The sequence below is a fragment of the Triturus cristatus genome, chromosome 4_2 (assembly GCF_964204655.1).
Source record: "Triturus cristatus chromosome 4_2, aTriCri1.1, whole genome shotgun sequence".
NCBI lineage: Eukaryota > Metazoa > Chordata > Amphibia > Caudata > Salamandridae > Triturus > Triturus cristatus.
In genome coordinates this window covers 361,148,023-361,173,848 of record NC_140586.1, presented here as the reverse complement: position 1 = coordinate 361,173,848, position 25,826 = coordinate 361,148,023, and the positions used below count along the sequence as shown (strand labels likewise).

Genomic DNA, 25,826 nt, shown 5'->3' with positions numbered 1-25,826 from the left:
CCAATTATTATACTGGGAAGGAAACAAGCTTCCGGGGACCGGTTTCTGGCATCACAGCCTTCGTCGGCCCGCCTTGCCTGAATCCTGATGGTGCAATGAGCAAGGGACTCACGTCTGAGCATACCCTCCCACACTGAGTGTGGATAAAATCGATTTGGGAAAAAGGGGGTGGTGATGGACAGAGTTTCTGAATGATGCAGAATACTCTTACCAAGTCAAGAGATCATGGTTTTAATCCATCACCGTTTTTTAGCTCACTGCACCATCCCAGCTCAGAACCTGGCTACATGCAAATTAGTCTGTACCTATCCCAGTGCATGATGGGAACAGGGCAAACCAAACTACCAAGCCAATTCTTATACTGGGAAGGAAACAAGCTTCCGGGGACCGGTTTCTGGCATCACAGCCTTCGTCGGCCCGGCTTGCCTGAATCCTGATGGTGCAATGAGCACGGGACTCACGTCTGAGCATACCCTCCCACACTGAGTGTGGATAAAATCGATTTGGGAAAAAGGGGGTGGTGATGGACAGAGTTTCTGAATGATGCAGAATACTCTTACCAAGTCAAGAGATCATGGTTTTAATCCATCACCGTTTTTTAGCTCACTGCACCATCCCAGCTCAGAACCTGGCTACATGCAAATTAGTCTGTACCTGTCCCAGTGCATGATGGGAACAGGGCAAACCAAACTACCAAGCCAATTCTTATATTGGGAAGGAAACAAGCTTCCGGGGACCGGTTTCTGGCATCACAGCCTTCGTCGGCCCGGCTTGCCTGAATCCTGATGGTGCAATGAGCAAGGGACTCACGTCTGAGCATACCCTCCCACACTGAGCTGGATAAAATCGATTTGGGAAAAAGGGGGTGGTGATGGACAGAGTTTCTGAATGATGCAGAATACGCTTACCAAGTCAAGAGATCATGGTTTTAATCCATCACCGTTTTTTAGCTCACTGCACCATCCCAGCTCAGAACCTGGCTACATGCAAATTAGTCTGTACCTGTCCCAGTGCATGATGGGAACAGGGCAAACCAAACTACCAAGCCAATTCTTATACTGGGAAGGAAACAAGCTTCCGGGGACCGGTTTCTGGCATCACAGCCTTCGTCGGCCCGGCTTGCCTGAATCCTGATGGTGCAATGAGCAAGGGACTCACGTCTGAGCATACCCTCCCACACTGAGTGTGGATAAAATCGATTTGGGAAAAAGGGGGTGGTGATGGACAGAGTTTCTGAATGATGCAGAATACTCTTACCAAGTCAAGAGATCATGGTTTTAATCCATCACCGTTTTTTAGCTCACTGCACCATCCCAGCTCAGAACCTGGCTACATGCAAATTAGTCTGTACCTGTCCCAGTGCATGATGGGAACAGGGCAAACCAAACTACCAAGCCAATTCTTATACTGGGAAGGAAACAAGCTTCCGGGGACCGGTTTCTGGCATCACAGCCTTCGTCGGCCCGGCTTGCCTGAATCCTGATGGTGCAATGAGCAAGGGACTCACGTCTGAGCATACCCTCCCACACTGCCCTGTTCCCATCATGCACTGGGACAGGTACAGACTAATTTGCATGTAGCCAGGTTCTGAGCTGGGATGGTGCAGTGAGCTAAAAAACGGTGATGGATTAAAACCATGATCTCTTGACTTGGTAAGAGTATTCTGCATCATTCAGAAACTCTGTCCATCACCACCCCCTTTTTCCCAAATCGATTTTATCCACACTCAGTGTGGGAGGGTATGCTCAGACGTGAGTCCCTTGCTCATTGCACCATCAGGATTCATGCAAGCCGTGCCGACGAAGGCTGTGATGCCAGAAACCGGTCCCCGGAAGCTTGTTTCCTTCCCAGTATAAGAATTGGCTTAGTAGTTTGGTTTGCCCTGTTCCCATCATGCACTGGGACAGGTACAGACTAATTTGCATGTAGCCAGGTTCTGAGCTGGGATGGTGCAGTGAGCTAAAAAACGGTGATGGATTAAAACCATGATCTCTTGACTTGGTAAGAGTATTCTGCATCATTCAGAAACTCTGTCCATCACCACCCCCTTTTTCCCAAATCGATTTTATCCACACTCAGTGTGGGAGGGTATGCTCAGACGTGAGTCCCTTGCTCATTGCACCATCAGGATTCAGGCAAGCCGTGCCGACGAAGGCTGTGATGCCAGAAACCGGTCCCCGGAAGCTTGTTTCCTTCCCAGTATAAGAATTGGCTTGGTAGTTTGGTTTGCCCTGTTCCCATCATGCACTGGGACAGGTACAGACTAATTTGCATGTAGCCAGGTTCTGAGCTGGGATGGTGCAGTGAGCTAAAAAACGGTGATGGATTAAAACCATGATCTCTTGACTTGGTAAGAGTATTCTGCATCATTCAGAAACTCTGTCCATCACCACCCCCTTTTTCCCAAATCGATTTTATCCACACTCAGTGTGGGAGGGTATGCTCAGACGTGAGTCCCTTGCTCATTGCACCATCAGGATTCAGGCAAGCCGTGCCGACGAAGGCTGTGATGCCAGAAACCGGTCCCCGGAAGCTTGTTTCCTTCCCAGTATAAGAATTGGCTTGGTAGTTTGGTTTGCCCTGTTCCCATCATGCACTGGGACAGGTACAGACTAATTTGCATGTAGCCAGGTTCTGAGCTGGGATGGTGCAGTGAGCTAAAAAACGGTGATGGATTAAAACCATGATCTCTTGACTTGGTAAGAGTATTCTGCATCATTCAGAAACTCTGTCCATCACCACCCCCTTTTTCCCAAATCGATTTTATCCACACTCAGTGTGGGAGGGTATGCTCAGACGTGAGTCCCTTGCTCATTGCACCATCAGGATTCAGGCAAGCCGTGCCGACGAAGGCTGTGATGGCAGAAACCGGTCCCCGGAAGCTTGTTTCCTTCCCAGTATAAGAATTGGCTTGGTAGTTTGGTTTGCCCTGTTCCCATCATGCACTGGGACAGGTACAGACTAATTTGCATGTAGCCAGGTTCTGAGCTGGGATGGTGCAGTGAGCTAAAAAACGGTGATGGATTAAAACCATGATCTCTTGACTTGGTAAGAGTATTCTGCATCATTCAGAAACTCTGTCCATCACCACCCCCTTTTTCCCAAATCGATTTTATCCACACTCAGTGTGGGAGGGTATGCTCAGACGCGAGTCCCTTGCTCATTGCACCATCAGGATTCAGGCAAGCCGTGCCGACGAAGGCTGTGATGCCAGAAACCGGTCCCCGGAAGCTTGTTTCCTTCCCAGTATAAGAATTGGCTTGGTAGTTTGGTTTGCCCTGTTCCCATCATGCACTGGGACAGGTACAGACTAATTTGCATGTAGCCAGGTTCTGAGCTGGGATGGTGCAGTGAGCTAAAAAACGGTGATGGATTAAAACCATGATCTCTTGACTTGGTAAGAGTATTCTGCATCATTCAGAAACTCTGTCCATCACCACCCCCTTTTTCCCAAAACGACTCAAAGTATGCACAGAAAAAAAATACAGAAACACAACATGATTAAATAGCTAACTCTTGAGGAAGGCAAGATTAAGTAAAACTTGAAATAAGAGATAAACTAAATCGCTGACATGCATTGCCTTAACGTTTTTAACACTAATTGTTTGTATATCAAGCCCTGTTTTTAGCATTAATGTTCTTAAGGGCATGAAGAAAACTGTATACTGTAAGCACATATCTCCCATTTTGCGCTTGCCTCGGATACTAGAACAACTTCACAAGGGAACAAGAACCATGGCCTGCTCATCTTTTGAACAAATGAATCAGCTCAACTTCTAACGGAGGCTAGCGCTGTGCAACCAGAACCTGGGCTGTAACAGTGGGGGAGGTTATCGTGGCAAAGGGTCTCAGCACAATATACAAAACAGATGATTACCATTCTAAAACTTACCATGACTGAGAACAAGGCACCAAAACACACGTCCTAGGTGTGACGAATGGGAAAAGGTGTGATCTATGCGTGTGAATGACAGACGGCTGCTCTCACGCAGGGACGGAACTCCAACGCCCGAAACCATGACACTGAAAGCATCACTGGCCTATAGAGGATACTGCCATAGACTACAATGGCAATGAAGGGCTTTAGGACAAGCCCTGCTTCATGCGTCACAGATCAGAAAGTTGATTTACTGCCTGGCTTCAGTCTCCTGCTTCAGAGCGAGGCAGGGCAGACAGCCTGGGACAGACAGCCCAGAATTAAATACATCGATTTGTTTAGAAATACAATTGTATTGCTAAATAAATCGATCTATTTAATATTTGTACTGGAATATGAATGAATTTCAGGGGGGGTACGCAGCCCCAGAGCCCTAATGGAGAATCCGCCCCAGGTCCGATTTACTCCTTTAGTGAACCTATCCAATCGTCTCCTACCTATATCCTTTAGACCTAAGCCTGTGTGGATCTTGGGGTCTGAGCGTAGTTACATGGCTAAAAGTGTAAATATCTTCATAGAACATGTACATAGCACTCAATGGGTTACCTAAGATGTTTTCGGTCTTTCTGCGCTCAATGATCAGAATGTCCAGCGCTCCAGCAGGGATGTGGGTGATCAGTGCGTAGCCTACAAAGAGAGGAACATATATCAGAACATCATGGAAGGACTTTTTCACAGTCTTCAACACCTCGACTGCTGTCACGATACCACCATTGCTTCCAAAACCTCCCCACCCCCAACACTTCCACAGACTGACAACATTCAGTCACACACCTACACAACTAATGATGCAATCAGAGAGTGATTCAATATCCCCTTTCGATACCTAACCCTTACTCATCTCTCCATTCCTCTTAAGTCCACCTCTTTCTCCTTCCCCCAATCCTCTCCCACTCTTAGGGCCAGATGTATAATTTACTTTTCGCGAAATGCTGGTCACAATTTACGACCAGAGAATATAATTTTAAGAACAGGCAGGAGTATTAATTGGTCAGTTCTTAAAATTCCTACCTCATGAATATATGGTACTCACTAAGACTGGAGATCATCATCTCAACGTTTGTCCCGCTGAGGTCAGCAGCCCACCATGTCTGTGATAACATTTCAATAAAGTACTTTTTTTCTTTAAATGCCACCTGTTTTCCTTAAATGAAACGTGTCTGCATTTAACAAAAAATGTATCTTTAAAAAAAAAGTGGGTGTAATAGTTGGTAGTAGTCCCCTGGACCACTGCCCATTCCCAAACAAACTTTTACTTTACATTCATGAATGAGCTACTACCCCCGACTTGGGAACCAGTGACTTTTCAATGTTTTGCAACCGGATTCTGGTCACAAAACACTGTTACGTTGCATTATAAATCACTATTTGGTGGGACGCCCTAAACATGACGCTTCTAAATAGCAATTTGTTATAGGCTTCTGAGCACATTTTACAATTCAATAACATCTTACTGAATCGCAAAATGGGTTTGGGAAACAAAAAGCCATTTTGCGGTTTCAAACCCAGTGGCTTTGCGTCTGCGGAATGGCTTTGTACATCAGGCCCTGTTAATTTTTTCTCACTTTCTTTCTTCTCTTTCTCCTATCTTTCTCCTTCTCTGTGTCTACCTTTCCTCTTTCCTCTCGTCCACTCCTAACAGTGTGCACAGGACAAGAAGGAGATGCTGGAGTCAGACATATTCCATGATAGAAACCTGAGTACCTAACTGTGAGATGCCCTTTCTGAAGCTGCCAGAGACCCGGAAACAGGCACTGCCATCCCCGCCGCACACTCTACAGCGATCCATCGTCCTGGAGGAATGAAGCCTCCCATCGCATCCCACAGGCTAGTAACAAGAAAAAGAGAGAAAAAAGAGAGTAAAAGAGGTATAAGGGCATGGGCAATGTACCAGAACAGCTGGTGGGGCATAGATATTTTATGAGGATATTAATATATCCTTATAGACCTCTGGCTCTACCGGCCATTAAAGACCCGCTCCAGTGTAAAGGCCCGAGCCGAAGGTTTTAAGGCTATTAGAACATTCCGCCCCTAGAGTGCAGAATGTTCTAATTTGTAAAACAAAGGCCTCGTGGAGCCCGAGGGGGTTGAAATTCCCTTGGGCTCCGTGAGGCCTTAGTTAACAGCTGTTGCTTTGAACAACCACTGGAATGGTGATGCTCTGGGCTTCTACCAGCCATTAGAAGCCCGGAGAAATCTGTTGTCTTCAATGGAGCGCTCAACATTCCAGCGTTCTAATTAAGGCTGGGTATTATGCCAGGCAACACGTGAAATATGGAAAATGAGTCAGGAAAGTGGGTAAACATGTCCCTTAGGCTGAGACAATGGTATGATCCAGCTGCCAGGATAGTAGATGCAGCATGTAGGGTGATAATAGGGTGGTAAGTAAAACACAGACAATGTACCTTCATGGTTTTACGAGGGTGTGAGATGCCTGAGAGCCATGAGGACCTTGCAACCCAGCTGGCGAGGACCACCACAAAAAGCATCTGTATTACTTGGATAATATGGAGCTAATGCCACAGTAAGCGTGTTTCCTTTTTCCCAATCAGACATCACTCATATGGGATACTTATTGAATACCTCGCACTTGCCGCTGATGCAGACTCCTTGGTAGGCACGGTCTTTGCAGGAGGTGCCATCCTGTGCCGGCACCATCAGCTGCCTCTCTCCCCCCACAGTGGTGCACTGCAGGTCGCAGGGCTTGTTGGAGATACTGGTGTAATCATCTGTACTGGGTCACGAAACACAATTCATGAACTTAGAGGAGCAAAAACTGGCGGTCTGGCACCTACACCTCAATTCCAGGAGCAAAGATCTCACAGCCATAGCCCTCGACTCACACCCATAGCTCTGGACCCTACATGCATAGTCCTAGACATCTTAGTTACAGGCAGAGGATGCATTGCTATCTCTCTCTCTCTCTCTCTCTCACACACACACACACACAAACAACTACACACATACACAGTCCTAGACCTCGCAGCCCTAGTTCCAGATGCCTCACCTACAGCCGCAGACATAACAGCCACTGTTGTGAGCTGGGATGAACCCCAAGATTACTAGTGGAAGAAAACAATATTTTTAATGCTCAGTTTAGCGTTTGTCCTCTCTTTAGATTGAGGATGCCAATTGGTTATATTCAGTTTCTTAATGACGTTTAGCATTGTTGTCAGCATTAGATTTACAGACATCCCGCAAGTGCTGCTCATTTGGCTTTTAACTGAAAGCAACTGTCGTTCAAGAATGGTTTGAGTTGAGGGCGTGGCCAGCAAGATGGCCGACTAGCAGTGAACTCGGCGGCCCCACTTACATCCTACTCTAATCCTGTCATCTCAACTGCCATGGATCCAAAAAGACATGCACACACACTCATACACACAATTCACGCTTAGTACTTTCATGGATTCACACATCAGGCACACACTCACATGCAGGCGCGCAACGCCCACTGGGTTAAAAGAGCTACATCACCCCCACCCCGTCGTGTGTGTCCGCCCGGACTGAGACAGCTCCCCAGGCACACACACAGTTTTTGAGCTGCTGTAGGCTGGCTGGTCTGGCGTTTGTCTTATTACAGCCGCACCCGAGTACTTCACAGTTCTTTAAAAGACCATTTACTTGTTAACGAGGCTTTGTTGTTTTTCACCCCTTCTAAGAGCCCCTGCATCTCCACTCTGCCCCCACACACACACACAGACACACAATTTGGCTCTAGTTGCGCATCTGATCCCTTGCATGCATCAAGCATTGGGCAGAAGGTTACTTGAAAGACAGCTACGCTATGCACTGACCTGGATAGAGAGGTGTCCAGATGTAGTAGTGTTTCCCGAAGGCCTTGCCATTGAAGGAGGCACACTGCTGCTGCTTAAAGCTGATGGCATCCGCTGGACATGCCTGCAAGAAAACAAACACACATACATCCACTGTCAGAGCGTAGAGGCAAGGCTGCCAAATGAGAGGCTAGGCTCACACGCGTTGGGTCTCTTACAAGGAGACTGAGAACATCCTACTCACTGTTGAGGGCCAAGCAATAAGAACGCTGGCCAAAATCCGAAGAACAAGGGTGCTAGAAGTGAATAGAGTATGGCACCTCCTGAGCTCTCAATCAAAAATGAGGCTTTTCACTGAAGGGGTAAATCAGGACCTCTCAGCCGGCGCACCACTGGGCCCCTTAATTAAGACTCAAGATCTCGCACTTAATGCCCTCAGGGCTTCAGCCCTCTCACATAGACTGCATTTCTCACACAGGGATCGGGGCCTCTCATTCATGGTAGAAGTCTTGACCTGGAACTCAACAAAAGAAATAGTGTGTGAGCTCTAAGAAGAGCGAGTGATGATAAGTGTGCCAGAATGCAAGAGATTGTTGGTAAGTGGGGATTCATTTGTTGGGGAACACAGATGAGTCTAGCAGGGTGTTAAGGAACTTATTAGGAAGAATCAGTGAGTGATATGAGCAGAAATTGCTGTGACGGACATCTTCACGTTAAGCATACATAGAAAACGGTTTAACTTGTTAAACCAATTACGTCTTTTCAAGGACAAAGAATGGTTACTGTTGAGACTTCCCCAGAAATAGTGGCTCCTCTCTGGAGGGAAAAAATGTTTTGAGCAGAATCCACACAACATCTGTTGATCATGAATATGGATTCATATGTGTCTAGAAAGGTGGATAGGAGGCCGGTAAGAGCAGCGTCATAACTAACCACTGCTTCTTTAACACCTGGAAAACAGCTGGTAACTTTTCAAAACGATGCTGACCTCCGGGCCACAATGCTCCTCCAACTGATGCATTTCTGTATCTATCAGTGTTGATATTTACACAACACAACTTTTCCCCCTCAGAGTCTCCTGGTGCTGAAGGGCAGAGTTAAGAAGGTGAACTGCCAGAAACGAGATGGATCTCAGTTGATCAACATCTTCGGGTCTATTTTTATTTATGTATTTATGTAGCACGGACCTAGCCACATAGTTGTGAGGCTCAAAACATAACATAAGGGGCTGTTATAGAGATATTAGTGTTTTTACACCTCACATATTAAAAAATAGAAGGACAACAATACTGAAACAATACTAAATTGGGGGGTTTTCAACAGAAACTGAAATGAAGCTGATTTTTACCTCGATGCACTGTAACAAAAACAGGGTTCGGTATGTCTGGCACTGTGTCATGTTTTATTATTTGATGTAAACTTAATACCTGATATTAGTGACTCTCTCTGTAGGTCAGTTTTATCATAATGGACTTGCTCATGTTGGCTATATGTACAGCTCACCAGTCAATCTCTCTGACATCAGATGAAGTCCATCAAATAGTCTATGCTCCCAGGTGAGATGGGACCCCCATCCACCAGCTACCCTTCCTACTACATAACGGGGCGCCTGTGTGCGCCCTGCTACGGATTCCAACATCCTCAGCCTTTCATGGAAAATATATTAAAAAAGACAATGGGATTAATTAAGGGGGGAAAGGAGAAAAGGGGGCAAACTGAGAAGAGGAGGGGTGGGGAAATAAGGAGTGGGATGGGACCATGTCCTGAACTCCCAAATGGGGGCATGACAGAGCATGATGAGAGCGGGCACCTAGACCTGATTCATTCGTAACACAGAATCACTACATTAGAATAACCACTACTTGTACTGAGAGTGCTCTACATCGACTAAGGTATGTTCTAGCGTTAGCATAAGCATTAAGCTAAAATTACTTAATCTAATTTAATTAATATAATTATTATTCTTTGATTTAACTTTATTGAGGGTTTTGGTTAGAGTTAGAATTGCAGTGAGGTTTAGGTTAATTATTGCAATTGCTCTAATTTAGTATGGTGGTTGGGGTAACAATATGATTATCTCATTTAATATAACGGTATTTATTTAATTTTAATGGCATTTAATACATCATTTGGGTAAGGTTTAGCCTTGAGAACAGGTGAAGGTTACTAACTGAACCAAATATAAAACTATTTAATTAAATATAATACTATTTAATTTAATACAATTTGATGTATTTGTATTTTAGTATAATTTAATTTAATTCAGGTTCAGGATAAGCAATATCAGATCACGGTTACTTGATTTGAAGCAAAGGGCAGTATTATGGTTAGGTTCAGTGTAGATGAGCATGTTATCTGGTTGAAGGTAATTGAATCTTACTTACAGAGGTTGATATTGCCGAGTTGGAGGATTTCCCACTGCAATTTTGATGTCAGATTTCCAGGTAACCAATTCTATAAAGCCTATAGTCCCTTCCGTAGGCCTTGGAAAGGTATTGGTAACAAGCATCCTTTAAGTAAGGCAGGCCTAGGATGGGCCTTCCTAAGATACCCAGAGGTCTTGCCTTGAAAAATAACAAGGATGGAAATTAACTTCTCGATAATATTCAACCAAGGTGCTTTGCATCTTCGTATGGCACAGGTACAGCAACAATAAAATGCAAGCTTTCAGTTGAATGCTCTTTGATCCTGACCTCCTCTTCAGCGTATATCTCAAAGAGGTGGGGATATTTGCCAGAAGGATGCTGCCCGCTGCATCACTGGAGGTGTGAATGAACCCATACCTTGCTTAAATCAAGCATTGTTTTCTTATATCACAAAGCATGATCTAAAAACTATATAATGACCCTCCCATAACAGGAGAAGAAAATAACCTTTTCACAGAACAAAATGAAGACACAAGCATACCAGAACATGGAGGTCCGCTCTCTCTCAAGGAGAACGACATGTGGCCCCAGACCCAAAGAATATAGAGACCACCTTCACCCATGGTGAAGGAACCACAGTCTTTGGCCAGTGGCCCACAATACATGCATGTACAAGATACAGTTTTACCTGCTCCTGGCACAGCTGGTACTGTTTGGTTTGACCCAGGCACACCGAGCTGTCCAACCCTGGAGACACGCCAAGCCTAGGGGAAGACAAGAGAAAGGGTAGGATATTCTTCACCATCCACGGACGTCCAGGATAAACTTCTACCTCGAGACAACGCAAATGTGCTCACACACCTCCTACTGAGAGCTCAGGGAGGAGTATCACTGTTATCAACAAGGGGACAGAATTCACTTCTCACATTAAACAAAAAGCAACTGCAACAGCAAGACATCAGATGACAAAGCTCACAGAAGGTATACAGTCAATTCAAAGAACTGCTTCAATGTTAGATCCCACATATTTTCCACTGAGACTAAAGAGTACCCCATAGATCAACCCAACGAAAATACTATAGTCCAAATATTGCTTACCACAATGTTGAATGTATCTATATGGAACAAAATGGTTGCCCTACTGCAGGTGTAGTTTTGCATCTTGAAGAACTTTCTGAATTTACATACTGTGCATTATTCAGCCACCTAGAGGTTGGGTCTCAAGTGTTCATTTCTTTTTGTTAATGTGTGGGTGTTGTTGATGTCGACCACCATTTGGTGCCGTGACCATCTTTCAATGGAGTCACACATTTGCCATGAAAGCCCCTGCAAGTGGTCACCATCTTCAGATTCTTATTTTTTCCCCTGCGATTTACTAGTGTTGTTTGGCTTCCCAGAGATGAGTCTCTATTGTCTTCATATATGTTTCAAATCAACCTCATTTCGTGGGAAGGTCAAATGTGAATCCAGAAACATTTTCAAGCTTCAAAACTACGTCCTGAGGTAAGGAACCATTTCGTTTTTTAGCGTGAATCTTTTGTGGATTCACATGCTGCGCATAGAGTTTTCAGCAGTGTTCCCTTCCTTCGGGAGGTTGGTTTAAACTGAGTGTGTGTTTGTGAACAGATGTTAGAGTACTTGTTGTCCACTTGCGCTTCTTTGTTACCTTGAACATCCGCACAGTAGTGCTTGAAAAACGAGTGTACAGACAACCATGTGGCTACCTTGCTAACATTATTATCGACACATTGACAATGAAAGCCAAAGTTGCTGCCTTCTTCCATGTTGAGTGCGCGCTTGGTTTCTCTTGCAAAGCTACTTTTACTCTCTTACAGCATATCTAGATTCTTTTGAATAACCACCTTGCAGCAGTTCCCTTGTTTAACAGCAAACCTTTGCTAGCTGCTACAAAGAAAGCACTTCCCTTTCTGTATAGCTTTATTTCTTGTAAGTAGCACATCACTGCCCTCTTCACGTCCAGTGTATGAAGTGCTCTTTCTTCTTACAATACGGGTTGGAAGAACAGCTCTATAGACTGGTTAAGATGGATGTTTGATATTAGTTTCAGAACAAATGTTGGATCTGTCCTCATCACTACTCTGTCCATGTGTCTTCTTGCCTGGTGAAAGTTTGTACCTCTCTCACTCTTCATAAGGATGTGATGGTGTTAAATGGTATAATCTTCCTTGAATGAAGTGCGGACAGCAGGTAGATCTTCCAAGGATGTTTATTCACAAGTAGGTAGATTCAACAGCTCAGCCACCCAACTGCCTCTCACTCCTTCAGTACCTCACCCACTAGATTCTTTCCTGAGCCACAAGAGCTCTCACATTCTAGAACACAGGGATGTCAGCACCAACCTTAAGCACAGCTGACTGTCAGTAAGTAACATTACAACACATCTCCCTCTTTTACAAAAAAAAAAAATTCAAAAACAGAAAGTACCCATAAGAACACCATAACATTATTATACTACATAATCACTTAAATAAGCAGGGGTACGAGAAATTCTATTAGATCTCTTTAAAACACCTGGGACATTTTTGTCACCAGCATTCTGGGGAAGATCACCAAATTGAACAGTCATATCACAAACAGCAACACGACTTAAGTTCCATATTCTATGATCTGAAGTTCTCACCGCGTTGTCAAAAACCTTAATTACTTTCAAAGGTTTCGAAAATTTAGCACCAAAAACACAGAAACCAGGTCTTTTAATCATCACAAAATCACCGACCGAGACCTTAGTAGATTTAACAGCATGTCTCATATCATAATTTTCTTTACTTTTCTGGCACTTATAATCTTCCCTCTCCATCCATGAGTTTTCATCAACAAATCCACCCTTGGCGGAGAGAAATTTGTTAACTCAAGGTGGTTCCAAGAAAGTATCAGGTTGTCTCCCACGAAACAAATGAAAAGGAGATTTCCCAGTCGTGGTATGAGGTGCAAAACGATACACACTAACAAACCTGGAAACCTCTTCTTTCCAATCAAGACAATTCTGTTTTGCCAGAGAGATAGTTTCCTTAAGAACCCTATTAAACCTCTCGATAGTGCCATTAGATTCAGGGTGATATAAAGCACACTTCTTATGGACAATCCCACAATTATCAAGAAAATCTTCCATTTCTTTCGAGACATGTTGAACACCATTGTCTGTCAGTATAGTTAACGGTAAACCTTCCCTAGAGATAAGTCCCTTTAGAAAATCAATAACAGTATTTGTATTTGTGTTTCTAGCAAAAGAAATTTCTGGCCACCTGGAGTACAAGTACATCACTACAATAATAAAGGTATCACATCCATCGCCATGCACGGGTCCTAAAATGTCAAGAGCTATGTCCTTCCAAGGACCACAAGGACGAGATCTTTTCTCCATAGGCTGAGTCCTGATCTTCAAACTCTTCTCACTAAGAGAACACTGCACACATTCTCTAACCAGACGCTCAATCTGAATATCCATGCCAGGCCACCAGTAAGTCGCACGCACTCTCTCCTTAGTCTTAGAGATCCCCAAATGTGCCTCATGAGCCAAATCCAACAGATCTTTCCTTAACGACACAGGAGGAACCAATCTGTGACCTCTCCACAACATGCCTTCACAACAAGACAACTGATCTCTCACAGACCAAAAATCTTTTGTAGAAAGGCCACCTTGTTCTTTGTTATGCCAACTATCATGAATAAGATTCAAGACATTTTGAATAACCTCATCTCGACGACAAGCGTCTAACCAAGATTCCTGTGAAATTACTTTGTAATCAATACCACAAACAAAATCATGAGAATGACTAAACTCTGAATCAACATCACTACCAGGTTGATTAACTGGGACAAGTCTTGACAGCGCATCAGCAACAAAGTTATCTGAACCTGGAACATGCTTGACAGAGAAATTAAAACCCTGTAGCCCAACAATCCACCTGGAGATTCTTGGTGAAATTGAATCAACACCCTTACATGTTAACACCTCACACAAAGGTTTGTGGTCCGTTCTAACTACAAAAGAGGTTCCCCAAAGATTTTTTTTTTTATTTCTTTATTGCCCAGTATACAGCAAGGGCTTCCCCCTCAATAACCGAATACCTTGTTTCAGCACCCTTCAAACACCTTGATATAAACATGATGATGTTGTCAGGTTCAATACCACCTTGATATAAAACAGCACCAATACCCCTAAGACTTGCGTCAGTGGAGATGATTGAACATTTAGTGGGATCAAAGTTTCGAAGATTAGGAGCACTCTGCAACCTGAGCTTTATTTCTTCAAACTCTTTTTCACACAACTCATCCCACACAAACTTTACCCCTTTTTTAAGTAAATTTCTCATGTTGTAGGTAGCTTCAGCAAAGTTCTTGATAAATTTGTTATAATATTCTGCCATCCCCAAGAAGCGCATAAGTTCTTCCTTGGAAGAGGGAGAAATCAGATCTCTTATGGTGTTTACCAATTCAGCCTTGGGAACAACACCCTCAGCCGTTATTGAGTGACCTAAATAGTCAATCTTATCATGTCCAAATTTACACTTCTCACGTTTAATTGTGAGATTGTGAGCAGAAAGTCTGTCCAACACCTGTCGGACTCTCTTCCCATGTTCTAATTCATCACACCCATAGATTAAAATATCGTCCTGGTAGACACAACACCAGGTACATTGACCAAAACCCTTTCCATGACTCATTGGAAAACAAAAGCGGCAGAAACAAGCCCAAAAGGAAGTCTTTAAATCTAAAAGTACCAAAAGGTGTAACAAAAGCCGTCAGGTCTCTGGAGGACTGGTCAAGCAAAATCTGATGGTACGCAGAAGTTAAATCAATTGTGCTAAACATTTTGGCACCACTCACCATGCTCAACAGTTCTGTGATATTTGGAAGAGGGTATTTATCTACCAGCACACATTTGTTAAGCTGTCTGAGATCCACACATAATCTCAAAGATCCATCCGCCTTCCTTGCAGCCACCACCGGAGCCAACCAGGATGTTCCTTCCACCTCCTCAATAATGCCCTGTGACTTAAGCTTCTCTAATTCTTTCAGTATCTCGTCCTTAACAGCGAACGGCACATTACGCACCTTACTCGAAACAGGAACAGACCCAGGAGACAATTTTATTTTATGACAATACCCTTTCAAACAGCCCAGTTTGTCCCCAAAAACTTGTGGATATTCTTCTATCAATTGGGTTTGAAGTAAAGAGTGATGATTTATAGACTCAATTTTTTCCCTGTTTTTGAGAATGATGGGAGGAATGCTGTTAGGATCCAGCATGACACCCAGATCTTTCTGATGCCACCAGCTGATGATACTGTCCCCCTTCTTGGAAACATAGACTTTGCCAGACGTGAAACGACCCTCATATTCAATTAAACCCATGAAATACCCTCTTAATTCAATGGGATCTCCACCATAAGCTGTGGGGCGAATGTCAGCCTTAAGAAGCTTGACTTTTGATACTAGACAATCATTGAAAAACTTGCTAGATATAATAGTAATCTTCGCACCAGAGTCAAACAACACTTTGGTTTTCTGACCTTCAATAAAAATGTGATCTAACGGTCCATCACAACCAACTTGGACAATGATTTGACCACATTCAAAATCATGTTGATCATTAGGATCATCATGGCCAATCTCATTCACAGACTGTCTAGACGATTTGATTCTACAAGCAATCACAAAATGTCCCTTTTTCTTACAGTAAGAGCATATAGCATTCAACGCAGGACAGGATTTATCATTGGCCCAATGACCTGTATTGTTACATCTGTAACATTTATTTTCCTTATTGAATTTGATACGAGACTTAACTTCCTTTTTCTCTCTTACTTGAGCTTTCATTTGTGTTTCCTTAGACTTTGAATTTAAAGTCGTGTCAGTATCAACCAAAGACACATCTTTATTGAGATCTTTTTTGATCTCTTTAACACACTCAATAGAGTGTTCAATTCTTTTAGCTATTACTAAGACTTCGTCAAGAGATGGCTCATCTTTGAGCCACAATTTGTCACAAACCTTTTCTGAGATACACCCCAACATAAATTGGTCCCTTATTCTCTCATCAATTAATGTATTAAATTTGCAAGTCGACGCCAACCGTCTCAGATCAGTGATATAATTCTCAATACTTTCCCCATCCTTTTGCATCCTTCTACCAAAATGGTAACGTTCTAATATTGTACTGACTTTTGCAAGTAATGAGCATCCAGTTTATAAATGCATATCTCGAACTCATTTAAACCGGCTGCAGCACTGCTGGGGACATCAGGAAGATGGTCAAACACATCTTGGCCTTCTGATCCCAGACAGTGCATGAGTAGCGCCGTTTTCCTCTCTACACTGAGAGAAGTACCACAAACCCGGGCGTATCTTTCGAAAACTTTTTTCCATTTGGACCATTTTATGGGTGGATCTCCTGGAGACTGTAAGAAAAATGGGGCTGCTGTAACATTTTGCATGTCTAAGAACTAACGTTGAAAACAAATCAATTACCCACTTGACTGTAGACCGTTTTAACTAATACATTTAAAACTTGTTATAACTGTACCTGTATGAAGAGTATAATAGCTAAAAAGATACAAGTAAAACATGCATTTAAGATATAGACAGTGTGAAACAATGAGGCTTCGATGTAATACTGACACACAATATCACCAGAAACTATGCGTAACAACGTGGTGTTGACACAGGTATGACCAATAATGATTTATGTGTACTAACGCTAAAATAAATGTAGCACAAGAATCGTAGATAGCGCCTTAAATCCTTGCGCAGTTGCAGAGTTCACGTTGATACACGATGGAGAGAAGTAACTGTGCGATTGTCAGTGTGGTGTTGAAACATACAATATATGACCACCAATAGACTGAATATCAAAATTAAAACAAATAGCACAATAACTCTTAAAGAGTAGCAGGAAAGAGACGTCCACCCCACTCCACGTGGAACCTAACACTGTCACGATGAATCAGCTGGACACACAAGGAAGGAAAGATAAAAAAAAAATAACTGTGTGTGTCAGCGCTAAAATAATTAATACCACAGCAATAATGAATAGCGCTGTGAATCTTAAAACTGCTGTGTGAAGACAATGTTGACACACAATGAATAAGAGCAGCTGTGCGTGTCAGCGTAAAACTGTGGTCACAGATCGTGCTTTATGACTTCGCATTCCAAAGAGTGATGATTCATTTCTGTGTTAGGAAATAGGCAGCCAAGCAAGATTTAGAGCGTTATGTTGATAGAAGGAAAGAGACGTCACCCGGCTCAAAACTGGATAATTTACGCAAACGAAGCACAAACTGTGCGTGTCAGCGTAGCTAGGAAACGTAGCAGGCCGTGTGGATCGGCGAATAAAGAAGCTTTCAGCGTTGACAGGAAACGTAGCAAGCCGTGTAGAACACTGAACAAAAAGGTTATCAGCCAATGAGGGTTGAGTGTTTAGAGCGTGAGCATGCGTGATAGATTGGTGATACGCCTCATCTACGTTGCGTTTCAGTGACGCCGGCAGCAGAATTATGAAGACACGTCACAGAGTCTCACGGAGCAACGGCAACGCGCGTGAAAGCGGCAAGTATTTTAAATCAAAATAAAGTTATACGCCGTGCGCTCCACATCAAAACAAATTAAGGATTTGTTTTAACATCACAGATGAGTGTCCCAGAAATGAAAGTCAAAGTATCAGATACGCGTCATCTGCTCGTTTTGCCTCGCACGTTATCAACGAATAAAAAAATCTTACTGGGAAGTCTTTTAACTCTTGGGAAAGAATACGTTCCGTAGATTCCATTTAAAACATGTATTCTTGTAGTCGTCTTCCAAGATTTTGGTATGCAAGCAAAACTTCCGCTCGTAGATGACGTGTTGCAGCTTCCAATTATATTTGAAGATTTGGAGTTGAGCTGTTTTCCCAGTCATCGCCAGTGTTAAATGGTATAATCTTCCTTGAATGAAGTGTGGACAGCAGGTAGATCTTCCAAGGATGTTTATTCACATGTAGGTAGATTCAACAGCTCAGCCACCCAACTGCCTCTCACTCCTTCAGTACCTCACCCACTAGATTCTTGCCTGAGCCACAAGAGCTCTCACATTCTAGAACACAGGGATGTCAGCACCAACCTTAAGCACAGCTGACTGTCAGTAAGTAACATTACAACAGATGGCTATGAGTAAATACGTCTTAAACCTCAAGCATTTGAGTCCCGCCTTATCCATGGCACTAGGGCGGCTTCATCAACTGTTCGAGTACCAGATTTAAGTTCCATAAAGGTATGAGTGCTGTCCTTGGAGGGGTTATTCTTTTTACCCCTTCCAGAAACCATTTGATTACTGGTGAACTGAAAAAACGTCTGCCTGTGATACCCTTTAAATATGCCACCATGGCCGAGAGATGTACCTTAAGCAAGGTATTGGATAGTCCCTCATCTAGAAGGTATGTAAGTTACGTGGCAAAAGTAGTCTCCTGTACCCAGGTGTCTTTGTGTCACCATTTGTATTGCGCTAGTGAATGAACCTGCTCTATTTGACCATGTAACACTTTCTTGTGGAAACCCTTTTGGCTTCTTTAAGGACTTTCATTGTCCTTTGTAGCAACCTAAGATGTCCAAACTCTATATCTTCAGGAGCCATGCTAGCCTGAAGGTACTCAGTTCTGCATGGTACACTTCAGCCCTCTGTGTTGTGAGCAGGTCCTAATGGGCTTGGAGTCTCATCATTCTGCTCTGTGCCGTTTCCACTAGGTTTGAAAACCATGTCTGTCTGGCCCATTGGGGAGCTATCATACGTACTGTCACCTGAGCTTCTTTGCATCTGTCCAGTCCTAGCAATATCAGCGAGAATGGTGGGAAAGGGTATGCTAATTTCCCTGACCAGTCTACTGACAACGTTACATAAAGGGTAAACCCAATGGTACTGGGACCTGGGTATTGTACAGTACAGTAAGGGATGGTCCCAGTAAGCACTATTTACACAGGAAAATAATATAAAGAAAAACTAACACAACATCAAAAGACAGTACATACAAAGATTTAACTGAGTAGTGTTATTTAATCACACCCTCATTTTCACAATTTGTATGCAGAATACACTTATTATTAGCAATGTGCCCAGAAAGGAAGGACAGGGGTAGGGGGAAATTGGTGAATTGTGTGGGGCTATAGTGTTGTGGAAGGACAAAAGAATTGGTGCAATTCAATGATTCATATTGAACATACAAGGTGGGCTTATTTTTGAGCCACTGTAGCATAAGAAATTCCATGGTTAACATTGGCCAAGCTGTTTGGTAAAACGCAGTACAGAAATATCCGTTGTTTTAAAGCTGGCGTAAAGAGAAGTGTTGACGTTTCAACCCCAGAGATGTGTAGGTAAATGTCCACCTTACAGGGGGGTCTTCCTCAGGACTGTGTGGGGGGATTTGGGCACCTAAGGTACAATTAAAAACGTGTTAAGGATGGTAGTCTCCACAGAGACAAAGAGACTTAAAAACATAAAACTAATGGGAAAAGAGTTCCTCTAATTTACCCTAACAGACCACATCATGAAGAAAACAGGCACTGTGGCTCATTGAGAGGAGAGCTTGGTAACTGCATCAGCAAAAGTAAGATGTTGTTTGTGTATGAGTCTCTTGCATAAATGGAGAAAGGGCAACATACCTATAATTCACCAGATATTATATAAGGTACTGGCACTTGATACGCTTAAACTTGTAAGAGACAATCTAGCATGCATGGTAAATGGACAACAAACTTACAATTAAACAGGTATTATCTAAGGTAGTGGCAAGTAATACACTTACACTTATTAGAAACAATCTGAACATGTCCCATCCGGGCCATATAATTCATAACAGCCCTGACCATCAGCTGGGGCCAATGTATAAAGAATATACTAATAACAACCAAGGATCAAAAATACACCAACCAGAATTACAAATGACCGTGTCACAACCCAAATCTATAAGCGGTGGAGATCAGCCACCTCATAGTAAGTCAACATATGGTACCACAATTACCTGGTCCACTCCCAAAATGCGTGTCCCACGTTGGCACTCAAACGATATACGCGGTGCGAAAATACCAAAATTGCAAAGAAATAAACTCACCGCTCCTCGGTGGTCTGGAATGAGTCAGGGAATAAATACGCTGTATGTGACCGTACCTGGAAAAGTAACCGTATGCTACAGGTCACAAAACTGGCATATGCTATTAAAAAACTTAGCCAAGTCTAACCAGAGTAAGGAGTACACCGCTCTCGGGGGCATATTATCAAGACAGGCGATAAAGTTATCGCCGCTAAAATTGCGATAATGGGCTTGATAATATGCTCTACACATACGCTGCTTTGGGGAGGTGGGCCACCTCATATGGCTGTTGGGAAATGCTGTTGACCAGTTTACGAGGGAGGGATAAACATTCACCCCAGTACAGAGATCTGGGCCTAAATCCATAGTATTTTTGCTCCCAATGCCATTCCAGTTTGAACCCAGCCATATGCAAACCAGTCTTGACCCTGCTCCCTATGGAATCAGTCCAGCCCGAACTGTAAGGCCAGGTACTCCCTGGACTGGAAAACAAACATCCTAGGACCGGTTTCAGGGTTTCACCCCTCATCAGCCAAGCTAGCTTGACTCCAGTGGCATGGAGAGCACAGGACCCACGTCTGGGCATACCCATCCCACTCGGGGTGACAAATGCAAAACGAAGAATTGATGGACAGAATGTAGAACAATGTCATACATTCACCCCAGTACAGATATCTGGGCCTAAATCCATCGTTTTTTTTGCTTACCATGCCATTCCAGTTGAACCCAGCCATATGCAAATCAGTCTTGACCCTGCTCCCTATGGGAACAGTCCAGCCTGAACTGCCAGGCCAGGTACCCCCTGGACTAGAAACTAGCATCCTAGGACCGGTTTCGGGATTTCACTCCTCATCAGCCAGGCTAGCTTGACTCCGGTAGAAGGTATTACTGGGCGGCACACCTGCTTGTGGTGAACGATTGGAGGCTTAGGGGATCTGATGATCTGACATAAGCATTGGAGGGGGTCAGAGATGGGCCGTCAGAGCCTTCCACATCTTCTCTATGGCAGTGTTGTACCAAAGACTCTCCCATCTGCCACAAGAGTGTTGCTTGGAGTCTGGACAGCTGCTACTGAGTCTATAGCTTGGGCAAAATCTAAAAGATGTATGCACCATATCCTTTACTCATTCTCAAACCATCCGGTCGATAGATTAGATCAAATATTCAATGTAATCCTACTAAACTTTAGTTTTTCTTCAGTACTTTTAAATTCACTTGACAATCTCACCATTTTTTTAAACTCATCCTCGTTTTCCATCGATATTTTGCTAGAAAATTCGATTTTCTTGCTTCATTTTTAGAGATCCCAATTGTGCTTCCAGATCTAAAGGTGGAAAAATATCTGAAGATGGCGACCACCCGCAGGTCCTTCCAGGGCATACATCTGACATCACTGGAGGATGGACTTGGTATCAAATGGGGGTCGACATCGATAACTCCCATACACACAAACAAAAACAAAAAAGGGAAGGAAAGACACATTCCTGACTCAAATGCTAGATTGCGGAATAATGCACAGCATATGACTCCAGAAAAGATTCATGCTGTGAAAGTATAGCTTTATTATTCTTAACTACACTTCTACTAAGTGGAAACTATATATGTAAATAGACACAGGCAATCATGTGCACCTACACACACTACATACAGAGAAAAACAAAGTCAGACACATGCAATGGTGAGTATGAAAAAGACTGGAAGATCCACCTGATGATTAGGGAAACAGTAACAAACAGAATCCCTATCTGATGAGTTACACCAACTTATAGAATCAAGGACTAACAAGGGACGCAGTGACAGGCCAAGTTATAGGATGGTGATGGACGCGGTGATTGACAGAATCACAGAGTGATGTGGGAGACTGCCTGAAGTACAAGAAGGTGTTGTGGAAGACAGTAATTGGAAGAAGCAGAGTGATGTGGAAGACAATGAATGGAATTATTACAGGAGAACAATTGGAAGAATTGCTTGGTAACGATTGAAAACAGTGACTTCAAGAGTAAAAAAATTATGAAAGAGATCATTCTTGTTAGATTGACTGGTTGATGAGGGACACAGTGAGAGACTGAATCAGGTCACACTGATATCAGATCCCTCCAAGCTCAGGCCGCAATGACTTCAAAGCCAGACCAGCCAGCTCACCTTTGCCGCAGGCAGTGCCTCTCCTGAGACATGACACCTCCGCCACACGTTCGCGAGCAGGTGGACCATGAGCTCCATTCACCCCACCACCAGGGAGAGACAGCATCTTCCAAAGCAGCGGCATCTTCTGACACCTCACTACTGTCCTGACAAAACCAGAGAGCGGTCAGTGAGGGGACCCACACCAAGCACAGCCATACAACAAAGTCCATAGAAAACACATGTCAATGTAACACACCAAGTGATATGCAAAAGGTTCTTTCAATATAACATCTAGTTCATTAGCGGAGCAAATGAAGACCTCACTGTGCATAACCTGCAGGTCATAGTTTTGTATCAAGGCAGGTCTAATTTAGGTTTGGGTTAATAAACTGAGTATAATTATATGGCTAAACATTCACCAGGTATTTACAGTTATAGTAAATAGTCAAACTGCAGTAGCAAAAGCTATTTATAAGTAAGTTAAAAATAAAATACTACTTACCTGAGAAGAACACAGAGCAATCAAAGATTCGACCATGTCACACCCATGCACAACATGGTGCATAGCAGCAACACATATACACACATCAGCATACACAACAAGGTACGCCTCACCACTGTCTTGACAAGGCCAGATCATTATTAGAGGAGGAGACCACAATGCACAGACCTACAATGCAACACGAAGTTGGAAACAACTATGCAGACCCACACAAAATACCCCATGGAACTGTTCTCACCAGGGCAAGCATGAAGGGGACACCTTACACAATAAGAACACAAAACAGTAGCAATGTTCATACACATAAAAAAAGCAAAAGACTGCACAAGCACAATGTGAACACAGGTTAGTGAATGGAAAAAACGTGTATATAGTTTGACTAAGGAGGGGCCTTTTCATGTTTTCGTTGTCTCTCTTAGATGTACGGCCTGTTGCATGAGTGACAAGAGTGCTAAGACTTGAGCTGTGAACATCATTTGAGCTGCAAACAAATAAGTAAACTGAGAACAAATTGGAGACATTTGATAGTGTTCCCTGCCCACACAAGTGTGAAACCTATTCAAGTCCAAGTCTTAAAGTTAAAATGTGTGATGTCAGGTACCTTAATATTCACTGTAGTACATAAGTGGCTCTTCCTTGGTTATTTCACCCCCATTTCCCCACATAGTTCCAATGTAGCGTGGTGTAATCTTGCTCTAGCAGACTCCACTCTGAGCTGACTGTGCCTTTGCTCCCACATGGTGGAGCCCAAAGACAGTTCTTGAAGACTGGCCTGGAAGAACCACTTGGACCCTTCAGGGAATTGGTGTAGAATTGCATGGGGAAAGGTTCAGTCACACACTATGCATAAGAAGTGGACCAAAACATAAACTACTTATGCTACATTTTTGCATGCAGGAGAAAAAAAGACAACCCTATAACATTTTGAGAGTTGGTCAAAACAATCCATCCAAGGGACAGTGAGAATGAGAAGAGTTCTCCTGATCAGGAACCAGCCATGAGATCCTTGAAGATGAATGAACAGAAAACAATGGCCCAACGTACAGACAGACAGGTCACAATTAGTGTAGCAAAGTGATCACCTACTTTTTGCTACCTGGCATGGCAAAATGTCAATTCAGACAGACTTGCAAAATGGCCTGCCTAATGAATGTTAATTAGACGGGCCGCTATTTGAGACCACCTGTCATCGGCAACAAACACAGGTTTTACCACCACAATATTGAAGAAACAATTTTGTGGGGCCAAAATTAAGATGCTTAATTTCACATATATGTAACCTTGAAGATATATAACTTCATGGTATGTGGAATCAAGAATAGTCAATCAATACCTACCTATATACACTTTCCTTCACAATATTTTTCTTCGCTATATATAGGCCTCAATGATTTGGTCCCCCTATATTTTTTCTTCAATATCGTGCCATAAAATCGAACACAGGGATGGAGGCATGTGTGGTATCCTGTATTCATTACCAAAGTTCTGTAAGGGATGATGCACTTCTCTGTAACACGTGCATCATCCCTGAATGTTATTATTGGAATTGCCTGGGTGGACAGTTGAAAGCCCTAGCTGGACTGAGGCAGACGCTGTGGATGGGGTCTCCCAATACCATGATGCTTGACTAAAGAAGATCCATGAAACGCTAAATATTTGTGTCCTTCCACAACTTGAAACTGGCAACGAGCTGGTACAACCCTCTACGGCTTACTGAGAGAATACTTCCGATCATCGTGTCAAGTGGTAATGAAGGATGGAAGCGCCCAAATGGAACAGTTTCCCAGCAAAAGAAGCGGAGAGGCAACTCTTGTGAGAGGCACAGCGACAGTATAAAAGGAAAGCAAAACGTTTATTTTAGCAGTTGCAAGGTAATATATGTGATTGCGCCTGTGAGCTTAATTTGTTTCTCCGCTCGAGCGTTCGCTGCAGCTCTCCTCCGAAGCCCCAGAGGTGTCGATGAGGAAGCGCTATGTTGTGCGGCCACTGGTACGCTTCTCTAAGACTCTCCTTAGTTTTGGAGATACCCATATGGTTTGTATGGGCACAGACTACCAGCTTCTTCCTTAATTGTTGTGGTGGAACCAACTTACTTCCCCTCAAAAATAAACCATCAACTACTGACAACTCATTTTGCCAGAATCCAGAAAAATTTTCATAATTTTTGTCCTTACCACTCCACCTATTGTTCACTGACTTCATAACCTTCTGCATACACTCGTCACTTTCAAGCTCCCTTTTCCACTCATTCTCCTGTATCACACCTTCTGTAATCAACCAAACGTTCCCTTCTTCCTCAAATTCTTCGCCCCCAAAATATTAATCTATTCCCTCATCATCCTTATTTTGCAAACGCAATTGTGAGACACAATCAGCCTGCAGATTATCAGCCCCTGGTACATAGGACACAACAAAGTCAAATTCTCAAAGAGAAACAATCCACTTGCACCCCAACAGAAATTTCCTTAACTTCCTAATGGCCCAAAAATCACCAAGAGCCTCCTTTTCTATTACAGAATAGTTGGGTTCTGCTCTCGTCAAACCCTGTGAGGCAAATAAAACGGCCCTATATTTGCTGCCTGATTTCTGCAACAAGACAGTTCCAAGACCTTTAGAGCTGGTGTCAGTCATTGCTATATTCTCATCATTAGTATCAACTGCCGAGATCCACAGCGTTCTCCAAACTAGACTTAACATCATCAAATTCCTCTTGACATCCATTACACCAGGAAAATTCCTTGCCCACATTTTCTGCAGTCTCACCAATACCTCATGCAATCTCCTGTTATGCTCCTACAAGTCGGCACCAACTATGAGCACATCGTCTTGATATAATTTGACTCATTCTGGTTCCTTTAGCAGTCTTTCCATTGCCCTCTGAAACACAGAGGCAGCAGATATTAAACCGAAAGGCATCCTCAAGAATTTATACGTGCCAAACAGTTTGATAAAGGTGGTAAGCTCGTCAAATGTTGGATCCAATTTTATTTGGTGGTACTCAGAGCTTAAATCCAACGTGGGGAAACGCTTGGCCCCCTTAAGGACA

General features: G+C 43.3%; 1 protein-coding gene across 5 annotated transcripts in view; it reads right to left on the bottom strand.

The window, feature by feature from the left end:
• The window catches only part of LOC146833886 (ADAMTS-like protein 2), a 255,455-nt gene that overhangs the window by 149,655 nt on the left and 79,974 nt on the right, over window positions 1-25,826 (bottom strand). Inside the window, exons 2-7 of one of the 5 annotated variants that reach the window (XM_085601779.1) lie at window positions 22,297-22,442; window positions 10,765-10,840; window positions 7,732-7,834; window positions 6,521-6,666; window positions 5,642-5,765; window positions 4,484-4,564 (exon numbers count right to left, since the gene is read on the bottom strand). In XM_085601779.1, coding sequence (XP_085457905.1) covers window positions 4,484-4,564; window positions 5,642-5,765; window positions 6,521-6,666; window positions 7,732-7,834; window positions 10,765-10,840; window positions 22,297-22,442 — 676 coding nt within the window. Of the gene's footprint in view, window positions 1-4,483; window positions 4,565-5,641; window positions 5,766-6,520; window positions 6,672-7,731; window positions 7,835-10,764; window positions 10,841-22,296; window positions 22,443-25,826 lie in introns of those variants that run through there. The other 4 variants (XM_085601781.1, XM_085601784.1, XM_085601782.1 and 1 more) reach the window with 4 other exon arrangements.